The 24983-nt window shown below is 45.9% G+C and overlaps 2 protein-coding genes across 3 annotated transcripts in view; both read left to right on the forward strand.

Annotated features, from left to right (window-relative positions):
- Window positions 1-20: 20 nt before the first annotated feature.
- On the forward strand, window positions 21-9129 carry PEX11A (peroxisomal biogenesis factor 11 alpha). Its single transcript, XM_053364035.1, has 3 exons — window positions 21-176; window positions 4972-5087; window positions 7645-9129. Exons 1-3 carry the CDS (start codon window positions 121-123, stop codon window positions 8199-8201), a joined length of 729 nt encoding a protein of 242 aa, XP_053220010.1. The 5' UTR covers window positions 21-120; the 3' UTR covers window positions 8202-9129.
- Window positions 9130-14843: 5714 nt separating this feature from the next.
- The window catches only part of PLIN1 (perilipin 1), a 28650-nt gene continuing 18510 nt past the window's right edge, over window positions 14844-24983 (forward strand). The window contains exons 1-6 of one of the 2 annotated variants that reach the window (XM_053364032.1): window positions 14844-15063; window positions 17247-17310; window positions 18438-18642; window positions 21084-21166; window positions 22845-23097; window positions 24784-24938. In XM_053364032.1, the coding sequence (XP_053220007.1) occupies window positions 17263-17310; window positions 18438-18642; window positions 21084-21166; window positions 22845-23097; window positions 24784-24938 (744 nt within the window). In that variant the 5' untranslated portion in view covers window positions 14844-15063; window positions 17247-17262. Of the gene's footprint in view, window positions 15064-15898; window positions 16279-17246; window positions 17311-18437; window positions 18643-21083; window positions 21167-22844; window positions 23098-24783; window positions 24939-24983 lie in introns of those variants that run through there. The other variant, XM_053364033.1, reaches the window with a different exon arrangement.

Below are 24983 nucleotides of genomic sequence, written 5' to 3' on the forward strand. Positions count from 1 at the left end.
ACCACGCCCCTCCCCCGAAAGCCAGCTGATCGCACAGGTGGCGCGTTGCGGGAAGTTCCGTGTCGGGGTTCCGAGCTGCTTGGTCGCCGTCCGGCGTGAGGTTTGCCGCCGCCTTTGCAAATGGAAGCGTTTGTGCACTTCACCAACCAGACCCAGGGTCGAGATCGGCTCTTTCGGTGAGGAAGGAAGGAAAGAGGCGAGTGGGTGGGCGGGCTGAATGGCAGGTGTCCTCCAAAACTTTCGTTTTTGTTTTAGCTTTATTTTGTATTTATTGCTAAAGGCACTTTTAAGGCGGTGTTCAGTTGTCGATTTCGCAAGCCTTTCCCACCACACCAAAAACAGAGAGAGAGAGAGAGAGAGAGAGAGAAGCAATTGTGCAATCCTATATACTCGCCGTGCTTTTTTTCTAAAAGTTTAGGGGTACTCATTTGGACTCAAGAAAACCACCATTTTAGAGCTCAAATCGGGGGGAAATAAATACAATAAATGGGCAAAAGATTCACAAAATATTTAGGGGCATTCGTACCCCCAGGGAAAAAATACTGTATGCTCGGTAGTAGCTCCCGTTGAACTCAGAAGGACTTACTCGGATCTCTGCCTTAAGTATTGCATACAACTTCATAGAAATGAAATGCAACCCAGGGACACCCCTCTGAACCAGGCATAGGCAAACTCGACCCTCCAGATTTTTTGGGTACTACAATTCCCATGATCTCTAGCTAACAGGACCAGTGTTCAGGGATGATGGGAGTTGCAGTCCCAAAACATCTGGAGGGTCGAGTTTACCTATGCCTGCTCTAAACCATAAGGGGTGCTCAGTTTCCAAAATTGCAGCTTGACGCTTGCGGATAATGCCATCCCTGATGTTCAGGTTTCTAAAATACTGCTGAGGGAAGTAGCAATGTACCCTGAGGAATGCATCCAGGTAATTAAAATGACTCCTGGGAGCACAAATTTACCAAACCACAGAAGAGACTGTTCTGATCTTTGCCGCTGCCCATGAAACAGCTCTGCCCAGATTGAGGATTGCGACAGAAACGGTGGCAGTCGGGTGCCTCTGAAGTACAGTTGATAGTGTGGTGTAGAGAAGGTCCAAGGTTCGATTCCTGACATATATTATTTTTTAAAAAAGATATCTGTACTGCCCTTCATCCAGGGATCACTTGAAGGTTTACAATATCAAAACACAAAAAGACATGCCATAGTAACAAACAAAAACAATATCCCCCCCCCCATTTAAAAGACCATAGGTTGTTTAGTTAGCCAAAGGCCTGGGTAAAGAGTCGTGTTTTTGCCTGGCACCTAAAGATATAGAACGAAGGTGCCCTGGGAGCCTCCACAAGTGGAGAGAGCCACCACAGAAAAGGCCCATTCTCATGTTGCCATCCTCCGGACCTCTTACAGAGGAGGCACACAAAGAAGGGCCTCAAATGATGATTGCAGGGTCCAGGTCAGTTCATATGGGGCAACTCTGTCCTTAAGGTATTGAGGTCCTGAGCTATTTTAAAACTTTTTGGTCAAAACCAGCACTTCAAATTGGGCCTAGAAACTAATTAGCAACCAGTGCTCTCACGCCAGGATCGGTGTGATATGCTCAAACCGTCTTGCCCCGGTGAGCAACCACATAGGGCTGGGAACGTCCCCTGTCTGAAACCTTGGAGAGGCTGCTACCAGTCGGAGTAAAAAGGTAAAGGGACCCCTGACCATTAGGTTTAGTCGTGACCGACTCTGGGGTTGTGGCGCTCATCTTGCTTTATTGGCCGAGGGAGCCGGCGTACAGCTTCCGGGTCATGTGGCCAGCATGACTAAGCCGCTTCTGGCGAACCAGAGCAGCGCACGGAAACGCCATTTACCTTCCCACCAGAGTGGTACCTATTTATCTACTTGCACTTTGATGTGCTTTTGAACTGCTAGGTTGGCAGGAGCAGGGACCGAGCAACGGGAGCTCACCCCGTCACGGGGATTCGAACCACCGACCTTCTGATCGGCAAGTCCTAGGCAAGACCCACAGCGCCATCCGCGTCCCCCAGTCAGAGTAGGCAGTTGATTATTATAGAATCAAAGAGTTGGAAGGGAACCCGAGGGTCAACCCGCTACAATGCATGGTGCCTTCATTCCATGTCTTTAGGTGCCAGCCAAAAACATTCCTCATTTCCCAGGCCTTTGGCAAATTTTACACTCTATGCTCCACAGCTGTCCCTGGGTAGGTTCAAACCATCAACCTTCTGGTTAACAGCCAGACCCATTGTGCCAACATACTGAGCTCGATGGGTCAGTGGTCTGACTCATAGAACAAACATAAAATACTGCCTTCTACTGAGTGTAACACTGGAGCTAGGAAAACTGAGGTTCAAATCAAGTCTCCACCCCCATCGTTCAGCCCAGACACTGAGGTCCAGCTCCAAGGGCCATCTGACGGTTCCCTCCCTGCGAGAAGTGAGGTTACAGGGAACCAGGCAGAGGGCCTTCTCGGTGGTGGCACCCACCCTGTGGAAAGCCCTCCCACCAGATGTCAAGGAAATAAACAACTCTCTGACTTTTAGAAGACATCTGAAGGCAGCCCTGTTTAGGGAAGTTTTTAATGTTTGATGTTTTATTGTGTTTTTAATATTCTGTTGGGAAGCTCCCAGAGTGGCTGGCGAAACCCAGCCAGATGGGCAGGTTATTATTAATAATAATAATATCAACATGAAGCTCACTGGGTGACTTTGGGCCAGTCACTAGTTCTCAGCCTTGCCTATCTCATTGGGCTTTTGTGAGGATAAAAATTAGGCATGTATTGTCTGAGCTTCAGCAGCGGAAGTGGCTTATAAAAGAAATTGATTATAATTATTTTTGAAACTGCGGTGCTCTAGTCAGCAGCAGTTTAATCTGGAGCAATGAACAGCTGATCTCTCGATGTCCCTTCTGTGAAAACCCAATCATGTGAGGACCAGCAAAGCTAGTTATGTTTAGCCTGGAGAAGAGAAGTATTCACATATCTGAAGGGCTGTCATGCAGAAGATTTGGCAGACTGGTTCTCTGTTGCCCTGTGTGGTGGATGACCCTTGCTTCGAAAAGCGTGGTCAAAATTAAAGGGTTCAGGAACTCAGACCAGACCGAATTTCATCAAATCATGCACAGGCTTTACTAAAACAAAACTCTACAAGAGAGGGTGGGGAAGCAAATCTGTTATGATTGCATTTTTATGAGAAGCTTTTTGAACCAACATGGAAACCATTACCAACTATTCTTCAAAATTCACATTCCTTTGATTTTTGCGAGGCTGGTCTCCCGACAGAAAATGTACACATCAATGCATATATCAGGGGAAAGTGTGCATGAAAATACATTCATTGGTGAAAGTAACACATAAGCATGCAATACAGTGGTACCTCAGGTTAAGTACTTAATTCGTTCCGGAGGTCCATTCTTAACCTGAAACTGTTCTTAACCTGAAGCACCACTTTAGCTAAGGTGGCCTCCTGATGCCGCCGCGCCGCCGAAGCACAATTTCTGTTCTCATGCTGAAGCAAAGTTCTTAACCCGAGGTACTATTTCTGGATTAGCAGAGTCTGTAACCTGAAGCGTATATAACCCGAGGTTCCACTGTATATTGGAGGGGGAGGGAACAGCTTGCAAAGATGTGTGTCCTGGTTGGAACGGCATACAAAAACATGTAAAATTCACGTGAAAAATACTGGTGGATTTTTGTGAGGATTAAAAAACAAAAAATAACAGCCACCAATTTCCGAAGAAATGTGGAGGACTCAACCTAAGGCTGGAAAAATGAGAAACTTAATAGAAGTCAAAAAGGACAGGTTCATCCATCCCTGGTAGTGCTAGAAAAACAGGAATGCAGCTGATGTGCGAAGCAGCCGGAGGGAGAATGCTGCCTCACTTAGTCATAACTCAGTAATAGGGCAAATTCTTTGCACACAGAAGGTGCCAGATTCAGTCCTTGGTATCCTCAGGAAGTGCTGTAAGATGCTCCTGTCTGAAATTCTGTAGAACAGGTGCCAGGCAGCCTTTGCCTACCTGACGCCCTCCAGATATTTGGGAGGAAACTAAGCACAGTCCCTGGCTTAGAGTGGCACCTCAATCGGGGGTCATGGTTTGTTTTCTAAACAGTCCAGGAAGGCACATCATTAACCTTGGTTTAGCACAATGTGTGAACTGGGCCAGACTTTAGGAAAGAAATGGGAGTTAGGGAGATGCTTGCATGTTCCAAGCAAACACATTTCAAGAATACTGGCTCTTACTCTTGGGTGTCTGCTAATAATATATATTTTTTAATTTATATATTTTTTATTCATTTACATGCCACTTAATCATTTCTAGGTGCTGGACATTTTTAAAAACCCCATAGAAAATGGGTCAATAAAACAATACAAAGTTAGAAGGAAACCAAAGACCACCTTTCAGTGCATGCTAGAACAACAAGCCTATAACCGATAACCATGTGTCTGAAGTTGAGCAAGGAGGCTGGCTGTTTCATCTCAATTTGGAAGGAGTTCCACAGGCCCACTCATTGTGATCTTTGTGGTGTCCCTGTTGATGGTATCCCATGGCTCATAACTTTTAGAAGCCATGCTTTCACTTGCCTTGCCCCGGGTGCTGACAACCCACGCTACGCCACTGGAGCTGTGTACTGGCAGTAGTCTGTCCTCATCAAACGCAGCATTTTGCACTAGCTGGAATTTCCGGATCAGGCACAATGGTCGCCCCACACACAGCATGTTGCAGTAATGGATTCTTGATTATAGTGTGCGTGTCCTTGTGTGCATATTCACATTGCTTGAGTTGCCTCCTAAAACCGGGCAACATAATTGTGTGCGTAAGGATATTTTGTGAGCAGTCGCCCTGAGGAAAAGGATAGTTCTGCCCCTTTGATGCTTCTGCCTTAATTGAATTGTGGGAGAGACAGTCCTGTCCCTCTGCTTTTGCCTGTGATGTGAATTGGGTTCTCTGTGTTTTTCCTCCCCATTCCAGAGCAACTCAGTATGCATGCATGCTACTTAGCTATATGTTAGAGCATAAGACCAGCCGAGAGGAAGTGATAATGAAGCTCAAAAACCTGGAGGCGAGCATGCGCTCCGGCCGCAAGTGTAAGTATGTTTTCTTATAAGGAAATAGCAAAAGAGAGAGGCACGTCTTTTGTAGGCATAATCTGGGGATAGGGAGCAGAAAAAAGGACCAGTTGCAAATGCACAAAAGCAATATATAATTGAAACAGATCACAAATGATGATGAAAACAATGGAGCCTGTGTTGCTGCACTTGAGCTAGTCTGGAGTCCTGTTAATTGAAATAAGAAGAGCACATGCTTATAATTCTTCATCAGATCTATCAAAAACGGTCTGTTGTAGGGGTGGGGGACCTTTGAAAGCCCAAGGTCCACATTCCCTTCTGGGCAACTTTATAGGGGCCACATGGCAGTGTGGCAGTTTGCAGAGCAATGAATGTAAATGTATGTATGTAAATGTTATTTTGTACCATAAGCTAGTTGGTACACACCCACACCCACACAACCCCTCTCCAGCCAGCCAAGCACAAGGCATTATCAGAGTTCAAGGACACATTCCAGACAGGCAAAAACAACCAAGGGGGGTGCAAAGCAGGAGCAGTGAGGGGTATGGTCTGGGGACAGTATCAAAGGCTAAATAGAAAATATTGGAGGACTGCACTGCATTCAGCCAATGGGCCTGAGATCAAACACAACAGAGGTTTTTGCAAGGTTTTTTTAATTAAGTAAATTGCATTAATTATATACGTGATTTCATTGATGTAGACGTGAATGGACATAGTGACTCAGGCTGCATTTCATCCACCCTTATACCTGGAAATGCTCCATTTGAGGAGGACGGGCTTGCAAATAAAATCCTATACATCCTCCTTTGCTTTTGCAGTTTCAGCATGTCACCTTAATTGGCTTTTAATAAATAAATTGCTCAACATGTAAGTAAGCAGTGTACACCAGGGGGGAGCCGAGTGGTTGGAATAGTTTTAAAACCCATGATTGATTCCCAAGGGCAGCTTTTGCCTGTTAGCTTCCTTCTAAAACTGTGTGGGGAAAGGGGGATGCTGTGCTCGCAATGAAAATGTGCCCTGTTCCAGAGATCTGAGCCCATTTCTTCCTGTATAAGTCTTATCTCCTCCAATATCCAGCGTTATCTGGTGGGCTGTTGCTACCCAGTGTGAGGTATATTGATGGATCTGTTGACTGGGTGGTGACGTTTGATGGTTTTTGTTGTTGTTTTCAATCAAACAGTGTATAACTTTTATGAAATAGGAAAACAAAAAATGAAAGCTGCTTTATCATGTGCTTGTTGATGACAAGTCCACTTACCTTCAATGGTTAGGTGGATTTTCTGCCTAGCCTCATCCCCATTCACAATCTGGCAGTGAAGGCTTGGTAGGGAATGCCCAGCCAGCAAGCATGGTCTCCTGGAGGATAAATTGAGGCCTGCCCAGCCTCTTCACCTCATTCTCCTTGCTGGAATACTTTTTGCGCGGACAGGCGGAGTCCCCAGATCCCAAGCGGTCCCCCCCGTCATGTGGAATAATGACTCAAGACAACGTGCTACGGGAAAGGCGAAACCTGCCAATGCAGGGAAATTCCTTTCTGGCCCTTTAACAGCGACCTTGACGTAGCAGCGCCCACATACCTGTGAAGAAAAGTTAACCTGCAAAACCTGTGAAGAAAAGTTAACCTGCAAATAAGACATTAACTGAGGGTGGGTAGGGTGGGAGAAGCTCTGGAGCCAAATGAGGATTCCCAGGTAAGATCCTCCCTCTATTGTGTGGGCAGGTAATCCCTCCCCTACCTGGCCTGGTCTCCTTGGCAACGCTTCCCCCAGGTGGGATTGGACAACTGACTGAGGTAAGCGGAGACCTCCAGGTATCCCACCTGAGGGAAAGCAAAGCCAAGCCTATGCTGATGGAGCCGCTCCAGATCTAGGGGCTGCGCACGTCCACGCAAAGGGCGCCCCCCGTTTTAAGCGGGGAGCGGTCATTGTGCAATAGGTGTGCAAATCTACACATCCCATCACCTGTAATGCTGAAGCCATGTAGTAAATCTGTTTTGTTTTTAACTATTCTTCTAAAGACCCTAACTTGCATTATGTGTTGCTGTTATATATTGTTTGCTTGCCTGCAACCATATCCAAGAGGCTGATATTTAGAAGACCTTAGGACCCTGTCCATCCAGCCAAATGATGGAGTGTAATTGGGATAATAAATGCGACTAACTCCAGTCAGTTCCAGGTGGGATTTTGTGGGTGGGGTTCACTCACAAACCAGCAAATTCAGAATGTGCAGTTAAAGTGGATTTGGCACTATTGTGCAACCAGCTGACTTCGTGTGCGTGTGTTTTTGTAAGCGCTTTCCCTACACATATGTACATACATACACACAAGATATGTATATTTGTGGAAAGGAAAGTAATGGGGAAATCCCCTGAAAAGTGGGGGGGGGGGAGGAGAGATAATTGCTTTACATTATAACGTACATTCACCCCCACAAAAACATCAGAATGTATGCTCAGTGAACGGTGGGTGTCGTATAATCTCCCGGGCAAACTTTGAGCAAGCAAATCCAAATGAAAGCTCAGTAAACAGGCTGTCAGGAAACAAGGCCTTTCTAATAATTGTGGGTTCTCTTGCAGTGTTCAGACTTGGTAACATGGTGCATGCATTCGTTTCGGCCAGGAACGCCTCCCAGTTGCCAGATTTGGTTCCCCGCTGCTGCCTGACTGCCTCCAGCCTCAACCGTGTCCTGTACTTCATGTGCGACACTGTCTTGTGGGTGAAGAGCGTGGGGCTCATCTCGGATATCAACAAGAAGAAGTGGCGCAGCCGGGCGACCAAATACTACTACTATTCCCTGCTGATAAACCTGGTCAACGACTTGTACGAGCTCTGCTGGCGCATGGAGCAGGCCGCACGGAAAGAGAAGCTTCAAGGGGACTCATCTCAGCTCCAGAGCTTAACTTCTCTGGCAACTAGTGGCCTGCAGCCATTTCTCCTCCTCCTCTACATCACACTGAAGAAACATCCTCCTTTGCTTCTGGACACGGTGAAGAACCTTTGCGATCTCTCTAGTCCGTTGGACGTGCTGGGAATCTACAAAACCAATCCCGGAATCATTGGGCTCTGTGGCCTTATTTCCTCCTTGGTGGGGATCCTCACCATCGCTGTCCCACAATTGAGACTGAAGCATTGACTTTTGACACTTCCCTGATGCCTTCCATTTTGCAGAGCAGTCCTTTGAATATCAAGCCCAACTGGGTGGGCTTCCTCTGTCCTGTCAGCAGACTTGTTCTCTGCCACTGCCTTCGTTTCGACCTCTTTCCTCATATGATTTTGCCGCCCTTTGATGGGAGAAGGCATCAATCAATGATGGCACCAGAAAGAGTGTGCTGGATTTACGTACAAGCTAAACAAGCCATAGCTTAGGGCCCCACTCTCTTGGGGGCCCCAAAAAAATGTAAAGGAAAAAAAAAACCACTGGGTGTACTTTGATAAAATACATATTTTGTTATGTGCAAATGGCTTTAGATACCTATTAGGTCCATAAATTAACATATAGCATCTATTCGGCACAAAAAACAGCGGCAATTTGTTGTTGACAAAGGACAGCTGGACATATAAAAGGCCCCATTACCTTCAGTAGCTTAGGGCCTCATCAAACCTAAATCCAGCCCTAGGAAAGACTGAAGGAAATCACCTCGGAACTATGTAACAAAGAATGCGAAATTGTACGGTTGAGATTTGGATCTGAATGTATGAAAAAATGGCCCGTGGCCCTCAAGAGACTTTGGCTGAGGGCAGTCAATGGGTTATGTCCAATGTAGCACTAAACAGATATTCTGATCTCCCCCTCTGCTCCCCTGCTCACCCTTGAAACCTGTTCTGAGGGCTTTCCCTAACCTTCCAGAGCAGATTTGGGAATGGTGTCGGGGGGGGGAGCAGAATCCCCTAGCCCTAATCCTTACACTGAAGTCTTGTTGAATACCACCCAGTTTATCTTTCCCTGGAGAACTGAAGTTGGTTTGGAATCATAGAATCATGGCATTGTAGAGTTGGACGGGACCATGAGGGTCATCGAGTCCAACCCCCTGCGATGCAGGATTCTTTTGCCCTTGAACCCATGACCCAGTCGTGACTGACTCTGGGGTTGCGGCGCTCATCTCGCTTTAGTGGCCGAGGGAGCCGGCGTACAGCTTCCGGATCATGTGGCCAGCATGACTAAACCGCTTCTGGCGAACCAGAGCAGCACACGGAAATGCCGTTTACCTTCCCGCCGGAGCGGTACCTATTTATCTACTTGCACTTTGTGCTTTCCAACTGCTAGGTTGACAGGAGCAGGGACCGAGCAACGGGAGCTCACCCCGTCGCGGGGATTCGAACTGCCAACCTTCTGATCAGCAAGCTCTAGGCTCTGTGGTTTAACCCACAGCGCCACCTGCATCCCTTTATGGACTATGACTGCCCAGATACAGTTGTACCTTGGAAGTCGAACGGAATCTGTTCCAAAAGTCTGTTTGACTTCCAAAATGTTTGGAAACCAAAGCTCGGCTTCCAATTGGCTGTAGAAATCTCTTGCAGCCAAACGGAAGCCCCTTTGGACGTTTGGTTTCCAAAAATAGTTCGCAAACTGGAACAGTCACTTCCGAATTTGCAGCAAACAGGAGCCAAACCTTTCAAGAACTAAGTTGTTTGAAAACCAAGGTACAACTGTATGCAATTGCAGGTATCCAGGAATTCTGTGCATGTTCTTTATAGGGCTACCTCCTGGCCCATATTTATCCTGGTCAGTCTGCAGATTCTCACTCCCAGCCTCCTAACATAGAGGGATGCCAGGCCTAGCACAGAATATGCCTTACTTTCTCAGATAGCACTGCCTGTCTTGTTGCTTATGATAGTGGGAAAATCACTTTTTCCAGATGTCACTGGGTGAATGATTTGTTTGTGTTTCCCTGCCCCCTTGGGGGGCATGTGGGGGTGCAGTATATGCACACAGATGCATCTGAGTTAAGACGCAACTTGCTTTACAACAAAAGGAAGGAGTTGCTTTGCAACAGAAGGAAACCATAGGTCAGCTGTAGTTGGAGAAAGGCCCGAGGAACATGCTGGGTGGCTTGAGAGGGGAGAACATTGTGTAATGTTGCCAGCAATTTCGTAACGTTCTGAGCAAGCAATCTTAGCGTTAACATAGCTTTGTGGTTCTCCCCTACACACACACACACACACACACACAAACTTCCAGGCGGCAGTAGGTTTTGGTTTGGTTTTAAAAATTAAGGGTGTAATAGGATACATTAAGGGGACGCGGGTGGCGCTGTGGGTTAAACTACAGAGCCTAGGACTTGCCGATCAGAAGGTCGGCGGTTCGAATCCCCACGACAGGGTGAGCTCCTGTTGTTCGGTCCCTGCTCCTGCCAACCTAGCAGTTCAAAAGCATGTCAAAGTGCAAGTAGATAAATAGGTACCGCTTCGGCAGGAAGGTAAACGGCGTTTCCGTGCGCTGCTCTGGTTTACGCTGCTCAGAAGCAGCCAGATTAGTCACATGACCCGGAAGCTGTACACTGGCTCCCTTGGCCAATAAAGCGAGATGAGCGCCGCAACCCCAGTCGTCCGCGACTGGACCTAATGGTCAGGGGTCCATTTACCTAGGATACATTAAGAGCCCAGCTCTTTTGGTGTAGAGGATGCAATTTGACTTTGGAGTTCCGTTTCCAACTCAAGCATGCAGTTTTTTAATTTTGGCAAGTCATTAATTCTTTCCCCCCCCCAAAAAAAACCTACTTTGCAGGGTTGTTGTGAAGCAATCCAGTGTAAAGCTTCTTGGAGTGACAGGCAAATGAAATAAGCAAACAAGAGTCTAGGTTGTCCTGTCTCAGAAGGCGGTGGACCCTTCGTTGTAAGATTTTAAACAGACGTTGTATGGTCCTCTATCAGGGATGCTTTAGCTGTGCTTCCTGCGTGACCCTTGGGGTCCTTTCCAACCCAACGATCCTAGTTTTCCTGCTTCTTAGCCTCTTAATATTTTGTAACTGTTCCCTTTTGCAGAGGATGCTTTTGACTGCACCTGTAAGCCCAACAGACATAAACTTATGACACAGAAATGCATCATCTTCTTGTGTTCAACAGAATTCTGATGAAAGCAATGAGATGTATTTCTGTCTCATGAGATTAGGGCTGTTGGGCAATGCTAGCAGGTGCAGTCAGAATCGCCCTCCAAAAGAAGATACTGTATTTAAAAGGCTCATTTTTAAGACACTAAAATCTGGGAGTAGACTGTTGGGAGCTCACACATTAGGATTTCTAAAAGCTATGAAATTAAGCCATATTTGTGACTTGGGACAGGGTGGAATCCCTTTCTTGGTGCCTTTTAATCTTGCATATTGGGAATTTTTTAACAGTGTTTATATTATAAGCTATTTTAACTTATGCTAACATTTTGAATATGTTGTAAGTTGCTTTGTGACCTTTTTCTGCAATGAGCAACTAACAAGTTTAATAACATGAATTTTAAGAGCACCCAGCACCTTGAATATCACACTATCTGGAATAAAAGCTGCTATACTGTACTTCCATTTTTTTCTAGAAAAAAAAAAGAAAAGCAATTGCAAACTTCTGAGTTTGAATTTGAGTCTTGTGTTTGGTTTGCACATGGTAGGTGAAAAAAGTCACTGATAGAGAAATTGGTGTTTGTTCCCTTCTGAAAGGGGAAACCAAGAATGGAACCTTGCAATGTGCACTTCACTGTTCAGCTATAAAACTTCACCCAGCTGCTGGCTTTGCAGCCTAACCAGACCTTAAGAGGAATGAATTCCTGTGGAATCTCTCAAGAACAATCCGATTCAGCAAGACGTCTGTCAGCCTCCAGATTATCGCATCAAAAAGCAGATCCCCTGCTGCTTCAATTTTTTATTGCCTCTTGTAAAACCATCTTAGAGGACATTTCAGCCTTCTTTCAGCTTTGCAACATACATTCAAAGGTGGTTGGAACTGAATAATGTAGGTCCGCCTTTCTCAACCTTGAGTTCCCAGATCTTGTTGGACTACAACTCCCATCATCCCTCACCACTGGCCCTGCTAGCTACAGATGATGGGAGTTGTAGTCCAACAAGATCTGGGGACCCAAGGTTGTGTAAGGCTACTTTAGGTGGTAAAATGTGGTTTAAACACCAGCTCACCCCTATGAATTCAGGCCTTGGAACAGGGATGGAGAACCTGTGGTCTTCCAGATGTTCTTGAACTACAACTTCCATCACTGCTGACCAATGACCATATTTGCTGGGTCTGATGGGAGTTGGAGTCCAGCAACATCTGGAGGGGCCACAGGTTCCCCATCCTAACTCTTCTGCAGCTTCATTGATAAAAGTGGTGTGGCACCTAGCAGCACTCCTGTGAAGCTCTTGAATTTTAAAGCCTATTCTTCAGCTGTTTATATTCCACTATTTGCGTTTAGCAGGTCTCACCGCATCCATCTCAAAAACCTAATTGCAGGCAAGAATGTATAGGACGGCAGTATTGTACAATAAGATGAGTCAATCAAGTGTTCTGCTCTTGTCTCAAACAGAACAAGAGAACGGTATAACAGCCATTGTTTGCATGTTGGATGGGAAAGAAGCAGCACATCATTCATTTGAATAGTTCCCTTCACATGAAAGGGCCATGGCTCAGTGGAAGAGTGTCTGCCTTGCATGCAGAAGGTTGCAGGTTCAACCCCCAGTATCTCCAGATAAAGGTAAAGGGACCCCTGACCATTAGGTCCAGTCGTGGCCCACTCTGGGGTTGCGGCGCTCATCTCGCTTTATTGGCCGAGGGAGCCAGCGTACAGCTTCTGGGTCATGTGGCCAGCATGACTAAGCCGCTTCTGTTGAACCAGAGCAGCGCATGGAAACGCCATTTAGCTTCCCACCGGAGCAGTACCTATTTATCTACTTGCACTGTGCTTTCGAACTGCTAGGTTGGCAGGAGCAGGGACTGAGCAATGGGAGCTCACCCCATCACGGGGATTCGAACCACCGACCTTCTGATCGGCAAGTCCTAGGCTCTGTGGTCTAACCCACAGCGCCACCCACATCCCTATCTCCAGGTAGGGTTGGGATAAAACTCCCTGGCTGAGACCTGCAGCTTCTTCTGGTGTTCCTGAAAACTTAGCTGGCGAGCACTGGCAGAATTGTAGGCAAGGAGAGACAGACAGTGAAGAGGTAATTCCCATCTGCTTGGCATGAAATTTATTCCAGGCCCAAATGTCTCCCTGAGGAAGAACTTGTTCTGCACCACGTTGAGCCCAGAATAAATTTTGTTTTCAGCCCCTAGTTTATTTTATTCATTTGCCTGCCATTTGTACTTTCCCGGTTTTGCGGCTGGTTGTCTGACAGGATTGTGGCCAAAAGGGAGAAACGAGAGAGAGGTGACAGCTTGCCCTGGTGAACTCTGAAATGCAGAACATCTTCAGGGGGAAAGATTAAGGGTGCAACCTCTCCCCACACTCCAAAAGATGAAGCAGCAGCCCATGGAGGGCTGAGAATGCTCAGTGGCCATACGATACTGACCAACTGTTCAATGGGATGGAATAACAAGAGGGAGGAAGAATGGTGTATCCTGGAAATGGGCAGGGCTGGCAGAAATGCTGAACAGGAGCCCTCAACCCTGCACTTGACACTTCCTTAATGGCAGTCCTGAAGATACAATCACCCACAACGCTTTGATCTTATGGTAGCTATTTTCAATCAGAAATAGCCAGTGCGCTTTCTTTTTTTCTTTAAATAAATGTTTAGGGGTACTCTCATTTTGACTCAAGAAAATCACCATTTTATAGTTCAAATCGGAGGGAATAAATACAGTGGTACCTTGGTTTGCAGCCATTTTGGATTACAACCACATCAAACCCTGAAGTGTGTGTCCCTTTTTTGGATTACAACCTATTTTTTGGATTGCAACCCATTTTTATTTTTTGGGGGGGAGGCCCCATTGGCGAAAGTGCGCCTTGGGTTACAACCTGTTTTGGTTTACAACCAGACCTCCGGAACAGATTACAGTTGTAAACCAAGGTATCGCTGTACAGAGAATGGACAAAAGTACAAAGATTCACACAATGTTTAAGGGTATGCGTACCCTTGAGTCTCTTCCCACCCCCTAAAAAAAGCACTGGAAATAGCTATCCTGTGTGGGTCTATGGGTGGGAGTGTGAAAGTGTAACAAGGTGGCAAATAGGTGCTACAGTGGTACCTCGGGTTAAGTACTTAATTCGTTCCGGAGGTCCGTTCTTAACCTGAAACTGTTCTTAACCTGAAACACCACTTTAGCTAACGGGGCCTCCTGCTGCTGCTGTGCTGCCGGAGCACGATTTCTATTCTCATCCTGAAGCAAAGTTCTTAACCTGAAGCACTATTTCTGGGTTAGCGGAGTCTGTAACCTGAAGCGTATGTAACCCGAGGTACCACTGTACTTGCTTCACCCGCAAGTCCAACTGCAAAGCCAGGAGTTAGGGCTACTGTGCATTTTCTTTCTGTGCATGTGTTTCATTGGGCTGAAAACCAAGTGGTCTGATTTAACCCCATTTCAGTCTAGGACAAGGAGCACTTGTGCTGTGGGATGGTGGCTGGTCTCTCTCTCTCTCTCTCTCTCTCTCTCTCTCTCTCTCTCTCTCTCTCGTCATCTATGCCAAGCAGAGTGCCAAGTGCCCAGCCCACTGTTGGGGAGCAACTGCTGCACTTTGGACTTCTGTCTGCGGAGAGCAATGATTAATTCCCAGACCTAAGGAAATAATTTCCACTTGGTTGCAGCAGCTTTGCTTCTTCACCTATATTTGTGGCAAGAATGGATTTGAGGAAGGAGGAGGAGGAAGAGAAAGCCATGCAGAGACTGGGGCTGGTTTTAGGGGCCAGTTGACACTGGAAATAAAGTCTAGGCCCTGTTGCCAAAATGCCTGGTCTGAAACCACTGGTGGTGATTTAGGGTCCCATCTGCACTATGCATTTAAAGCAGTATCATAGCACTTGAAACAGTTTTGGCTTCCCTGCAAAAAAATTTGGGGATTGTAGTTCGTTATGGATTCCAGAGAACTGGTAAGATACCCCTATTCTCTCAGAGTTACCATTTGCAGAGTGATTTAACAATCCATTTTCACAGGAAACTCTGGGAACTGGAGCTATAGGAGGGCAGTAGGAGGTCTCAGAACCTGGAGCAAACTACATTCCCTAGGATTTTGAGAGGGAGGAAGCCACGGCTGTTTAAAGTGGTATACAAATAGAAACACTGGCTAGAGCATGTGCTTCTGAAGACAGCTTTGTTTAGGGAAGTTTTTAGCACCTGATGTTTTATTGTATTTTTAATATTTTGTTGGAAGCCGCCCAGAGTTGCTGGGGAAACCCAGCCAGATGGGCAGGGAATAAATTATTGTTATTATTATTTTCTCCAGTGCCTATACTATAGAGACATTCATATTAGCCTCATCTCCCAACTACTCCATAAGTACCCAGGGCACACAGGATGTCATCCCATCATCCCTAGCTAACAGGACCAGTGGTCAGGGATCATGGAAATTGTAGTCCCAAAACATCTGGAGGGCCGAGTTTGCCTATGTCTGGTTTGGACGAATCCCCAGCAGGGCTGGCAGCGCAACAGCAGGAGCAGGGCTTGGATCCGCCACCTGAAGCAAATGGCTTCACCTTGCCTTATGCACGGACCACCCCTGTGCCCAACAGCAACAATATAATTCAGCTCTTACTACTCCTACGTATATTCATAATCACACTGTCAGCCGTTGATATATTACAAGGCACAATTAGAATGCAATTTGAGCTTCAGGTGCTTATGGAATGTAACCAAAAATGTACACATTAACTTGAGCACTTTTTAAGCAAGGAAGCCAGAGACAGAAAGATATCCCAGAAGGGGAACTGGCAGTGCATCCCCTGAAAGCACCTGAATTTTTTTTTAAAAAAAAGGTTTAGGTGCTTTCTGAAGATCTGGAGACTCTGACCCAAGGGGATATAATTTGTCCCTTTGGGTGTGTGATTTGCCTCTTGCAGATTTGGCCATTTGAAGATCACAGTTGGGCAATGTTTCGGGCATCCGCCTGAGTTTTACAGAATCCAAGGAGGCTCTTTTGCCCAATTTCCACAGCAGCTTGGCAAGACCCCTGACCCTATTAGCTGGAAGGTGGGGCTTGCTTGCGTTACTGTCTGGGGCAAGACTTGTCTCTGTCAGAGTTGAGACAGCACTGCTGCACGTTCTCCACTTCTGGCACCTTGCTAAAGGCGGTTTGACTTGTGAAGCCGGTGAGTAACGTTCTAATATAGTTATTGCAAAAAGACTCCTATATAGTGAAGATGCCGATATATGTGACTTCTGGAGGCTCCTTCCTGGAGCAATGTAGATTAAGGCTGCAATCTTTTCAGGCTCCCCAGAGGCATCTGGTGGTCCACTATGAAAACAGGATACTGGACCATATGTGGCTGTGGTCTGATCCAGCAGAATCGTCTTACCTTCTTCTGCTCAGATGCATCTTTTTATTTAGATATTCCACTAAAATAAAAAAAAGATGTTTGAGAACTTAGCCTGTCACAAATTCAGCACTGAGTGGTTAAAAAAGAAAAGAAATTAGGTATAATGTTAATTGTACCATAATTCAGGAAGGAAGCAAAAATTGTGAGCAGGAATGGGTGAGAACGTTTTATTCGCTTTGCATTGCATTCACTTACTGAAAGAACATGCAAAACGAAACACAGCTTTCCTTCAGCATTCTCACTGCTCTGTATTTTGCAGTGCAATTAATGGTTGCAAAAAATACATCTATTAAGGTAGAATTAAAATGTATGTATTTTGTAATTGTTGTTATATATTGGAAATAAGTAAAGCTATATATATTTATTTTTAAAAAGAAAGAAATGAACAAACCTGTCCCTCCCCAAGGGCTGCTTTTGATTCTATTAACAGGGAATAACTGCGACTTTAAATTTCTTAATGCAAATGTAATGTGTCTTGAGAGCATGAGAAAAAAATAAACTGTGTTTCCCACATTGTTCGAGGGATAATTGCACGTTTATTGCATGTGTAATTATATGTAAAGATCCCCAAGACAGCTGTTTTCCTCATTGAGTCCTGGCACCCAAAGCCGCTTTTCCTGTGTCAGGGTTGAAGTTCCAGGATTGTACAAGATTAGACTCTTCTGAGGGCTTCCTAAGAAACCACATGGGAAGAATCTCTTGCCTTTGCGCTGCGGATTAATTTGTTCTTTGCACTTTAGTTTACAGGCTAATGCAATGATGGCAGCCAAAAGCAAGCAGCTAATGCAGAACGGAACCCCTAAGGTAAGTGCGTGGGCAGAAATCAAGACGGAGAAACTTGTTCCCTAAAGTGAGAGGATTTATGATGGCTCAGTGCATTTTGAAACACAGGCTCCTTCAGAAGCAACCTTGAACTTTCAAAGTCTGCAGAATGATTGAAGCAGCTTCCACAAATGTTGCTGCTGGCCTGACAAAGCTCCAGTCACTTGTGGGACAATTGTTGTTCCTAAACTGCCCTCAGACGCAGGTGGTGCTGTGGGTTAAACCACAGAGCCTAGGACTTGCCGATCAGAAGGTCAGCGGTTCGAATCCCTGCGACGGCGAGAGCTCCCATTGCTCGGTCCCTGCTCCTGCCAACCTACCAGTTCGAAAGCATGTCAAAGTGCAAGTAGATAAATAGGTACCACTCCAGCGGGAAGGTATACAGCGTTTCCGTGCACTGCTCTGGTTTGCCAGAAGCGGCTTAGTCCTGCTGGCCACATGAGCCAGAAGCTGTAAGCCAGCTCCTTCGGCCAATAAAGCGAGATGAGTGCCACAACCCCAGAGTCGGCCACGACTGGACCTAATGGTCAGGGGTCCCTTTACCATTACCTTTTAAACTGCCCTCAACCTTCTACATTCATTCATTCATTGTGTTTACTGTATTGACCCAAATATAAGCCGCACCCGAATATAAGCCACAAATTAAGGGAGGGGGAGAGAGAAAAAAATAATAATACCCAAATAGAAGCCACTTTATTCCTTGCTGCTCCTGGCTGCATACTTGGGGTGGGGGGAGCCACGCTGTGTTGCCGGCGGCCTTTCCCCTCCCTCGCTCTCTCCCTTCCCGGCCTTGGGGGAAAGGATGGGAGACTACACGCGGGGCGGGCGCCGCTTTGCTGAGCTCCTGGCACTGTTTGCCCAGCGCTCCTGGATGCATGCATCAAGGTCGCAAATATAAGCCGCACTTTAACTTTTCACGGTTGGAATTTGGGGAGGAATGAGGCTTATATTCAGGTCAATACTGTATTTACTGCCCTTTCTCCAATGAACTCAAGGCAGCGTATATGACTGCTTCACAACAACCCTGTGAGGTAGGCCAGGTTGAGTGTTTGAGGAATTGAACCTGGAAGCCTTCCCAGTCTTAGTCCCTTACCTTCCTTCCCCAACAGGGAAATGATAATGCATTGCAGAGGGTCTTGCACCTACCGGTGGTCAATTCAGCATGCAGCAACCTCCAGAAGGCATATTACGTCACCAAAGAAGTTCATCCCCTGATGGCGTCCGTGTGTGGGGCTTATGAGCGAGGCCTCCAGAATGCCGGCTCCATAGCTGCATCGAGCGTGAAGCCTGTGGTAAAGAAGCTGGAACCTCAACGTAAGTCAAAAGTGGAGGATCTCTGGCCTGGGGGGGGGGCAAATGTGGCTCTCCAGGCATCTCTATCTGGCCCCCAGAACTCTCCCTCAGCCACACCCACAGCTTTGCACCCTGACGCTTCTTGCCTGACTGTAATTTGGCCTTGAACCTTTCTAACACCTCTTGCTTGGTTGGGTAGAGGATGGAGAGGAGTGTATGGTTGGGTGTAGAAACTAGCCTACTGTACAAAGGGGGAAGGGATGCGGGTGGCGCTGTGGGTTAAACCACAGAGCCTAGGACTTGCTGATCAGAAGGTCAGTGGTTCGAATCCCCACGACGGGGTGAGCTCCCGTTGCTTGGTCCCTGCTCCTGCCAACCTAGCAGTTCGAAAGCACGTCAAAGTGCAAGTAGATAAATAGGTACCGCTCTGGTGGGAAGGTAAATGGCGTTTCCGTGCGCTGCTCTGGTTCGCCAGAAGCGGCTTAGTCATGCCGGCCACATGACCTGGAAGCTGTACACCGGCTCCCTTGGCCAATAAAGCAAGATGAGCGCCGCAACCCCAGAGTTGGCCATGACTGGACCTAATGGTCAGGGGTCCCTTTACCTTTTACAAAGGTGAAATTTACATTCACATCATCACCCATTTTTGCTTCTGGCCTTTTCCACCACCAGGATGTGGCCCTTGGAAGGTTACCCTGGAGGGAACTTGGCCCTCAGGCAGAAAAGTGTTCCCCACCCCTGATGTAAATACTGTATTGTTTGAGGGCTGGAAATAACACAAAGGAAACAAGTGCATTTGTTTAATTCCTGGCCTGGATTGGCCCCATACATTCTCAGGCGGATAATGGGACCACAAATCCTTTGTGGGTTCACCATGACAAGGCCAGGGAAAGGGAAATATGGCTCCATGACAGAAGCCAACAGGAATGGCAATTGAATCCAGTTTCCACAATGGTGAGGGAGCAGCTTCCTCCACTGTAACTAAGGGCAGCAAGCCCACAAATTTTGCTGCCTGGGTTAGAGAAGCAGTGATACACATGTGCGCAGACAAACATCTGCTCAAATCAAGGTGCATAAGTTTCAGCTAAGTTTCTTTTGAGGGAAAATGTCCCACAAGCACCTCTCCACATGTCTGACACTAAAACACACACAAATGTTAAATGAAATAAACATTTCTCTCCTTTCATGACTCCCAAAATCAGCAGCCTGAGGCATTTGCTCCTCTGTACCTAATGATAGGGCCGGCTCTGTTGGCCCAGCTATAATTGAAATGCTTTTGGAGGAAATGTGTCATGGAAGGTCAGGCAGCAGAGCAGAAGGATTGTGCTTTTTACTTCCCTCTTTTCATTATAAAATTAGATCTTCCACTGCCACCTTGCTTTGTACATGAACCAGGAAAACACATGATAAAACAAAGATGGCTTCTCTACCACATGTTTCTTATATAGCTCTGAGGATGTGGAAGGAAGACCCTGGGAGTGAGGAATTGTGTGCAGGGTCTCCTTCCAACTACAACACACACACCTGCTTTGTGCTTTCAACTTTAACATGCAAGTATGAGATATAGGAAGGGACACGGGTGACGCTGTGGGTTAAACCACAGAGCCTAGGACTTGCTGATCAGAAGGTCGGTGGTTCGAATCCCCGCAATGGGGTGAGCTCCTGTTGCTCTGTCCCTGCTCCTGCCAACCTAGCAGTCCGAAAGGACGTCAAAGTGCAAGTAGATAAATAGGTACACTCTGGCGGGAAGGTAAATGGCATTTCCGTGCGCTGCTCTGGTTCGCCACATGCTGGCCACATGACCCAGAAGCTGTGCGCTGGCTCCCTCGGCCAATAAAGCGAGATGACCGCCGCAACTCCAGAGTCGGCCACGACTGAACCTAATGGTCAGGGGTCCCTTTACCTTTATGAGATATAGCAATTATACCCAGGCACCCCGGTCGAACAAAAGCCTCCTATTCACAGTATGCAACAGACCCTCCAAATGTTCCTATTTTCCAGGGGTGTCCCAGTTTCTGATTTGATCCCGGAATATCCCAGGTTTTCTTAGGATGTCTCTATTTTCATTGGAGAAATGTTGGAAGGTATGGAGTTATTCAACTCCCAAGCCATCTCAAGGAAATCCTATATAGGGAAGGTGTTTTTAAATGTTAAATGTTTTATTACGTTTTTATATATGCTGGAAGCTGCACGGAGTAGCTGGGGCAACCCAGTAAGATGTGTGGGGTGTAAACAGTAAAATTATCTTTATGGAATGGGACGTCCCTGTTTTCATTGGAGAAATGTTGGAGGGTATGATGCAGAGATGGAGAATTTGGATGTTGGACTTGGAATTTGGCTTGTTTGGAAATCGTTAAGTGTGTGTTCTGCATGGACTGATTGAATCAAACAATTTACAGCTTGCTCCTTCTGCCTGGCTCTGCCCTAGAACTGTGTTAGTATCTGTATCCTCTTTGATTCAGTTGCAGCAGCCAACATCCTGACTTGTCGAGGTCTGGACCATTTGGAACAGAAGATTCCTGCCCTCAACCAGCCAGTGGAGAAAGTAAGTTATGAGACTGCTTTGCTGGATGAGGCCTAAAGTATAGGTAAAAATGTAGAAAGCCAGCTCATTCAAATGTTGTTAAGATGCACCTCTTTGCCCAGCCTTTGACAGTTAAGATATTTTCTTATGCATGACCCAGTTCTTCTTTTGCCAAATGGTTTTTATTCATTCTCCAAATCTTAACCAATCAATACCAAATTACATCAAATTTACTACATTTCCCCCCAAAATATGATGACCTCCCATTCTTCTTCCTAGATGTGTCCCTACTTCTCCCTATTTACTGCTTTTTTCCATTTTTATTTGTTTGTTTGTTTGTTTGTTTATACTTTTCAAGTTTATATATTTCACTCGTTTTATACATTTCACTAACTTTACAATCATTTTGACATTTCAAAACTTGACTTCCCCCTCTTTCTGCAGTTCCTTAAATTTGTTTTTAATACCTTCTGCATATCCAAATTACCGTATTTTTTGCTCCGTAAGACTCACTTTTTTCCTCTTAAAAACTAAGAGGAAATGTCTGTGCGTCTTATGGAGTGAATGTGGGGCCCCTGGAGCTAAATTGCCGGAGTGCGGCACGCTCCTGAGCTGCTCTTTGGGGCTGGCGGGGGAAACCCAGGCTTCCCCCTCCAGCCCTGGGAGCAGCAGGCAGGCTGTGCTCAGATGCCCCATGCTCCTGAGCAGCTCTGGGGCAGCCTGCGAAGCCAGAACAGCTACAAGGAGCGCTGTGCAGTGCTCCCTCTAGCTGTTCTAGCTTCTGCCTAGCTTCATCCCGCTGCCCTGCGGAGGCTTCGCGTGGCTATCCCTGGCTTTTGCAGGCGGTGCGTCTTATGGTCCAGTGCGTCTAATAGAGTGAAAAATACGGTGACTTGATTTACTCATTTGTTCATCTTCTTAAATATATACTCTTATAAAACTGCAGGTTATTACAGTAATCCTGCCAATTTTTTATCGGTTTATAATTTAAATATTCAATAAACAATTTCCATTCTTTTGTATATAAAAAATTGTTATCTTGATTTCTTCTTATTCTGGTAAGTTTTGCCATTTTTGCATATTCCATAAGTTTTTGTATCCATTCTTCCTTTGCTGGGACTTCTGCTTCTTTTTATCTGGGGACAAGTAACATTCTTGCCACTGTAATTGCGTACATGAATAAGTTTCTATACATTTTAGGTAGTTCTGTCCCTATAATTTCCTATTTACTGCTTTATATTCCAATTCACATTTCAACCCTTATATCTAATCTTGAACTTCACATCTTCCAATTTAATTCTTTCTCCTTCTCCCTCAGCTATCTAGTTTTCAATTCCTGCCCGTATACTTAGCAATATCTGATACAGCAAAAGCTAAATCAAATGAGGTCTCCCAGTTCCTTGCCTCTGCCCCTTAAATCCTTACTTGTTGTTTCTGTACTAATTCTTTCTTTGTTTTCATCTTGCATGTGTGTAGATCTGGGATGCACTTCTTCGGTTGAATCTATTCTGTTGTGTTTCGGCCATTATAAGAGTTCTGTGTTTTACCTTTATAACTGTAATAGTTTTATTTGATTTCATAACAGTATACATTATGTTGTTGTAACCTGCCCTGAAACATTATAGTGACAGACAGGTAAGCACCCTTTTAAAAAAGGTAAAATAACAATCTTCTTCTCTGTTATCTCTTTCTGCTTTAGGTTACATCTGATCTAAAGGACTCCATCGTAACTTACATGCAAAGTGCTATGCGCTCAGTTATGCACACATTGGACCGAGTCATGGGACTGGGTGTCAAAAGCTGCAAGCAGCCCAAGGGTAGCTTGAGGGACGCAGCAGAGTATGCCAGGACCAGTCGAGTGAGCCAGCTGGCTGAAGCTGGAGTAGACGCAGCCATTGGCAAACTGGAGAAGCTGGTGGACTTCTTCTTACCAAAAACTGAGCACGAGTCAGGTTAGTTAGTACGGGACAGACTTTGGTAATCTTTCGTAATACGGTGCCCTGTGCCAAGCCAAAATTTGAGATCTTCTCAATTAGAGATCTTCTCAGACTTGCAACTTGCAATGCCCTGTGTGTCTGCACCACTCTAAATCCAGCGCTGCTTAGTACCATTACAGTGGTACCTATGGTTACGAACTTAATTCGTTCTGGAGGTCCGTTCTTAACCTGAAACCATTCTTAATCTGAGGTACCACTTTAGCTAATGGGGACTCCCACTGCCACCGCATGATTTCTGTTCCCATCCTGAGGTAAAGTTCTCAACCTGAGGTACTACTTCCAGGTTAGCAGAGTCTGTAACCTGAGGTGTTTGTAACCTGAGGTACCACTGTACCTGATTTTGTGGGTGGGTCATAGGGTTGCCCTATTTTGAAGAGCAAAAAAGAGGACGCGTTTGCCAACTTCTACTTTGAACTATGGATCACTAGGATGATTCTCATTTTACATGCCCCTGAAAAAGAGGGCGTGTCTTAGAAAAAAGAGGACATATGGCAACCCTAGCTGTTGTTAGGTCGCAGATATGCCAAAAGAGAACAAAGCAGCCCCGCTGTTGCAAAAATGGAGATGGTGAATTTGTGGTGGATTGTCTACCCATCTTCCTCAATGTTGCCAATCCCCAAATAGAAACAAAGAAAACTGCTTTCTACTGTTTAGAAAGTCCACCTAGCTTGCAACGACTTTCACTAGGGGTTCAGCTGTCTCCCAGACCTACCTGTAGATGTCAGGAACTGAACCGGAGACCTTCTGCATGCAAAGCAGATGCTCTTATCACTGGGCTACAACCCTTTCCTACTACGTATCGCATATGGGAATTCAGTAATTTCCACAAGGTGGCACTGGAGATGCTTCTGTTTCCAGTACTCGGGGTACTTCATGGAACTATTTGGATTCAAACCATAGTTTATTATTTCTTTTTAACAGAAACTCATACTGCAAATTGCTTAACATGTCCCATCTGAAATTAATAAAAAAAAAATGAGGTAAAATGGCCATTCAGACAGAGTCTGCTACTTGAAAGAAAATTGAAGCAGAAAGAGGAAAGATGATCTGACTTATTTTTATAAAGATGGAACTAAAAAGAGAATGTGGGTTTGTTAGTCTTCAGCTGCCTATAACCTGGCCTGTTTATTAGTAGGTAAAGGTAAAGGACCCCTGGATAATTAAGTCCAGTCAAAGGCAGCTATGGGGTATGACACTCATCTCACTTTCAGGCCGAGGGAGCTGGCGTTTGTCCATAGACAGCTTTCTGGGTCATGTAGTCAGCAGGACTAAACCGCTTCTGGCACAACGGAACACCATGACCGAAGCCAGAGCACACAGAAATGCCATTTACCTTCCTGCCACAGCAGTACCTATTTATCTACTTGCACTGGTGTGCTTTTGAACTGCTAGGTTGGCAGGAGCTGGGACAGAGCAATGGGAGATCACCCCGTCTTGGGGTTTCGAACCACCAACCTTCTGTTCAGCAAGACCAAGAGGCTCAGTTGTTTAGACCACAGCGCCACCTGGGTTCCCTTTTATTAGTAGGGATGCTCTGATGTCTTAGAAAGTGCAGAGGCATTTAACCTCTTTGTCTAATATCGCTGCTCTTGCTCCTTGATTGCATGCATATTCTCAACTCCCCACATTTTTCTTCTCTAGTGCACAAGCCTCCGGGGAGGTGTGAGTCGAGCACCTTTGGGAGGATAAGATCTTTAGCTGTTACTGCTTTCCACCGTGCATACAAAAAGACCACCCAAAACATCCAGCACGTAAGAGACAAAGGGCAGGATTTGGCAACGTGGATCCCAGGTCTGGTAAGTGTCTCTGCCTGGAATTCCCTTGGCTAAAATGAGCGTGGC

Source organism: Podarcis raffonei, chromosome 14, assembly GCF_027172205.1.
Source record: "Podarcis raffonei isolate rPodRaf1 chromosome 14, rPodRaf1.pri, whole genome shotgun sequence".
Lineage (NCBI taxonomy): Eukaryota > Metazoa > Chordata > Lepidosauria > Squamata > Lacertidae > Podarcis > Podarcis raffonei.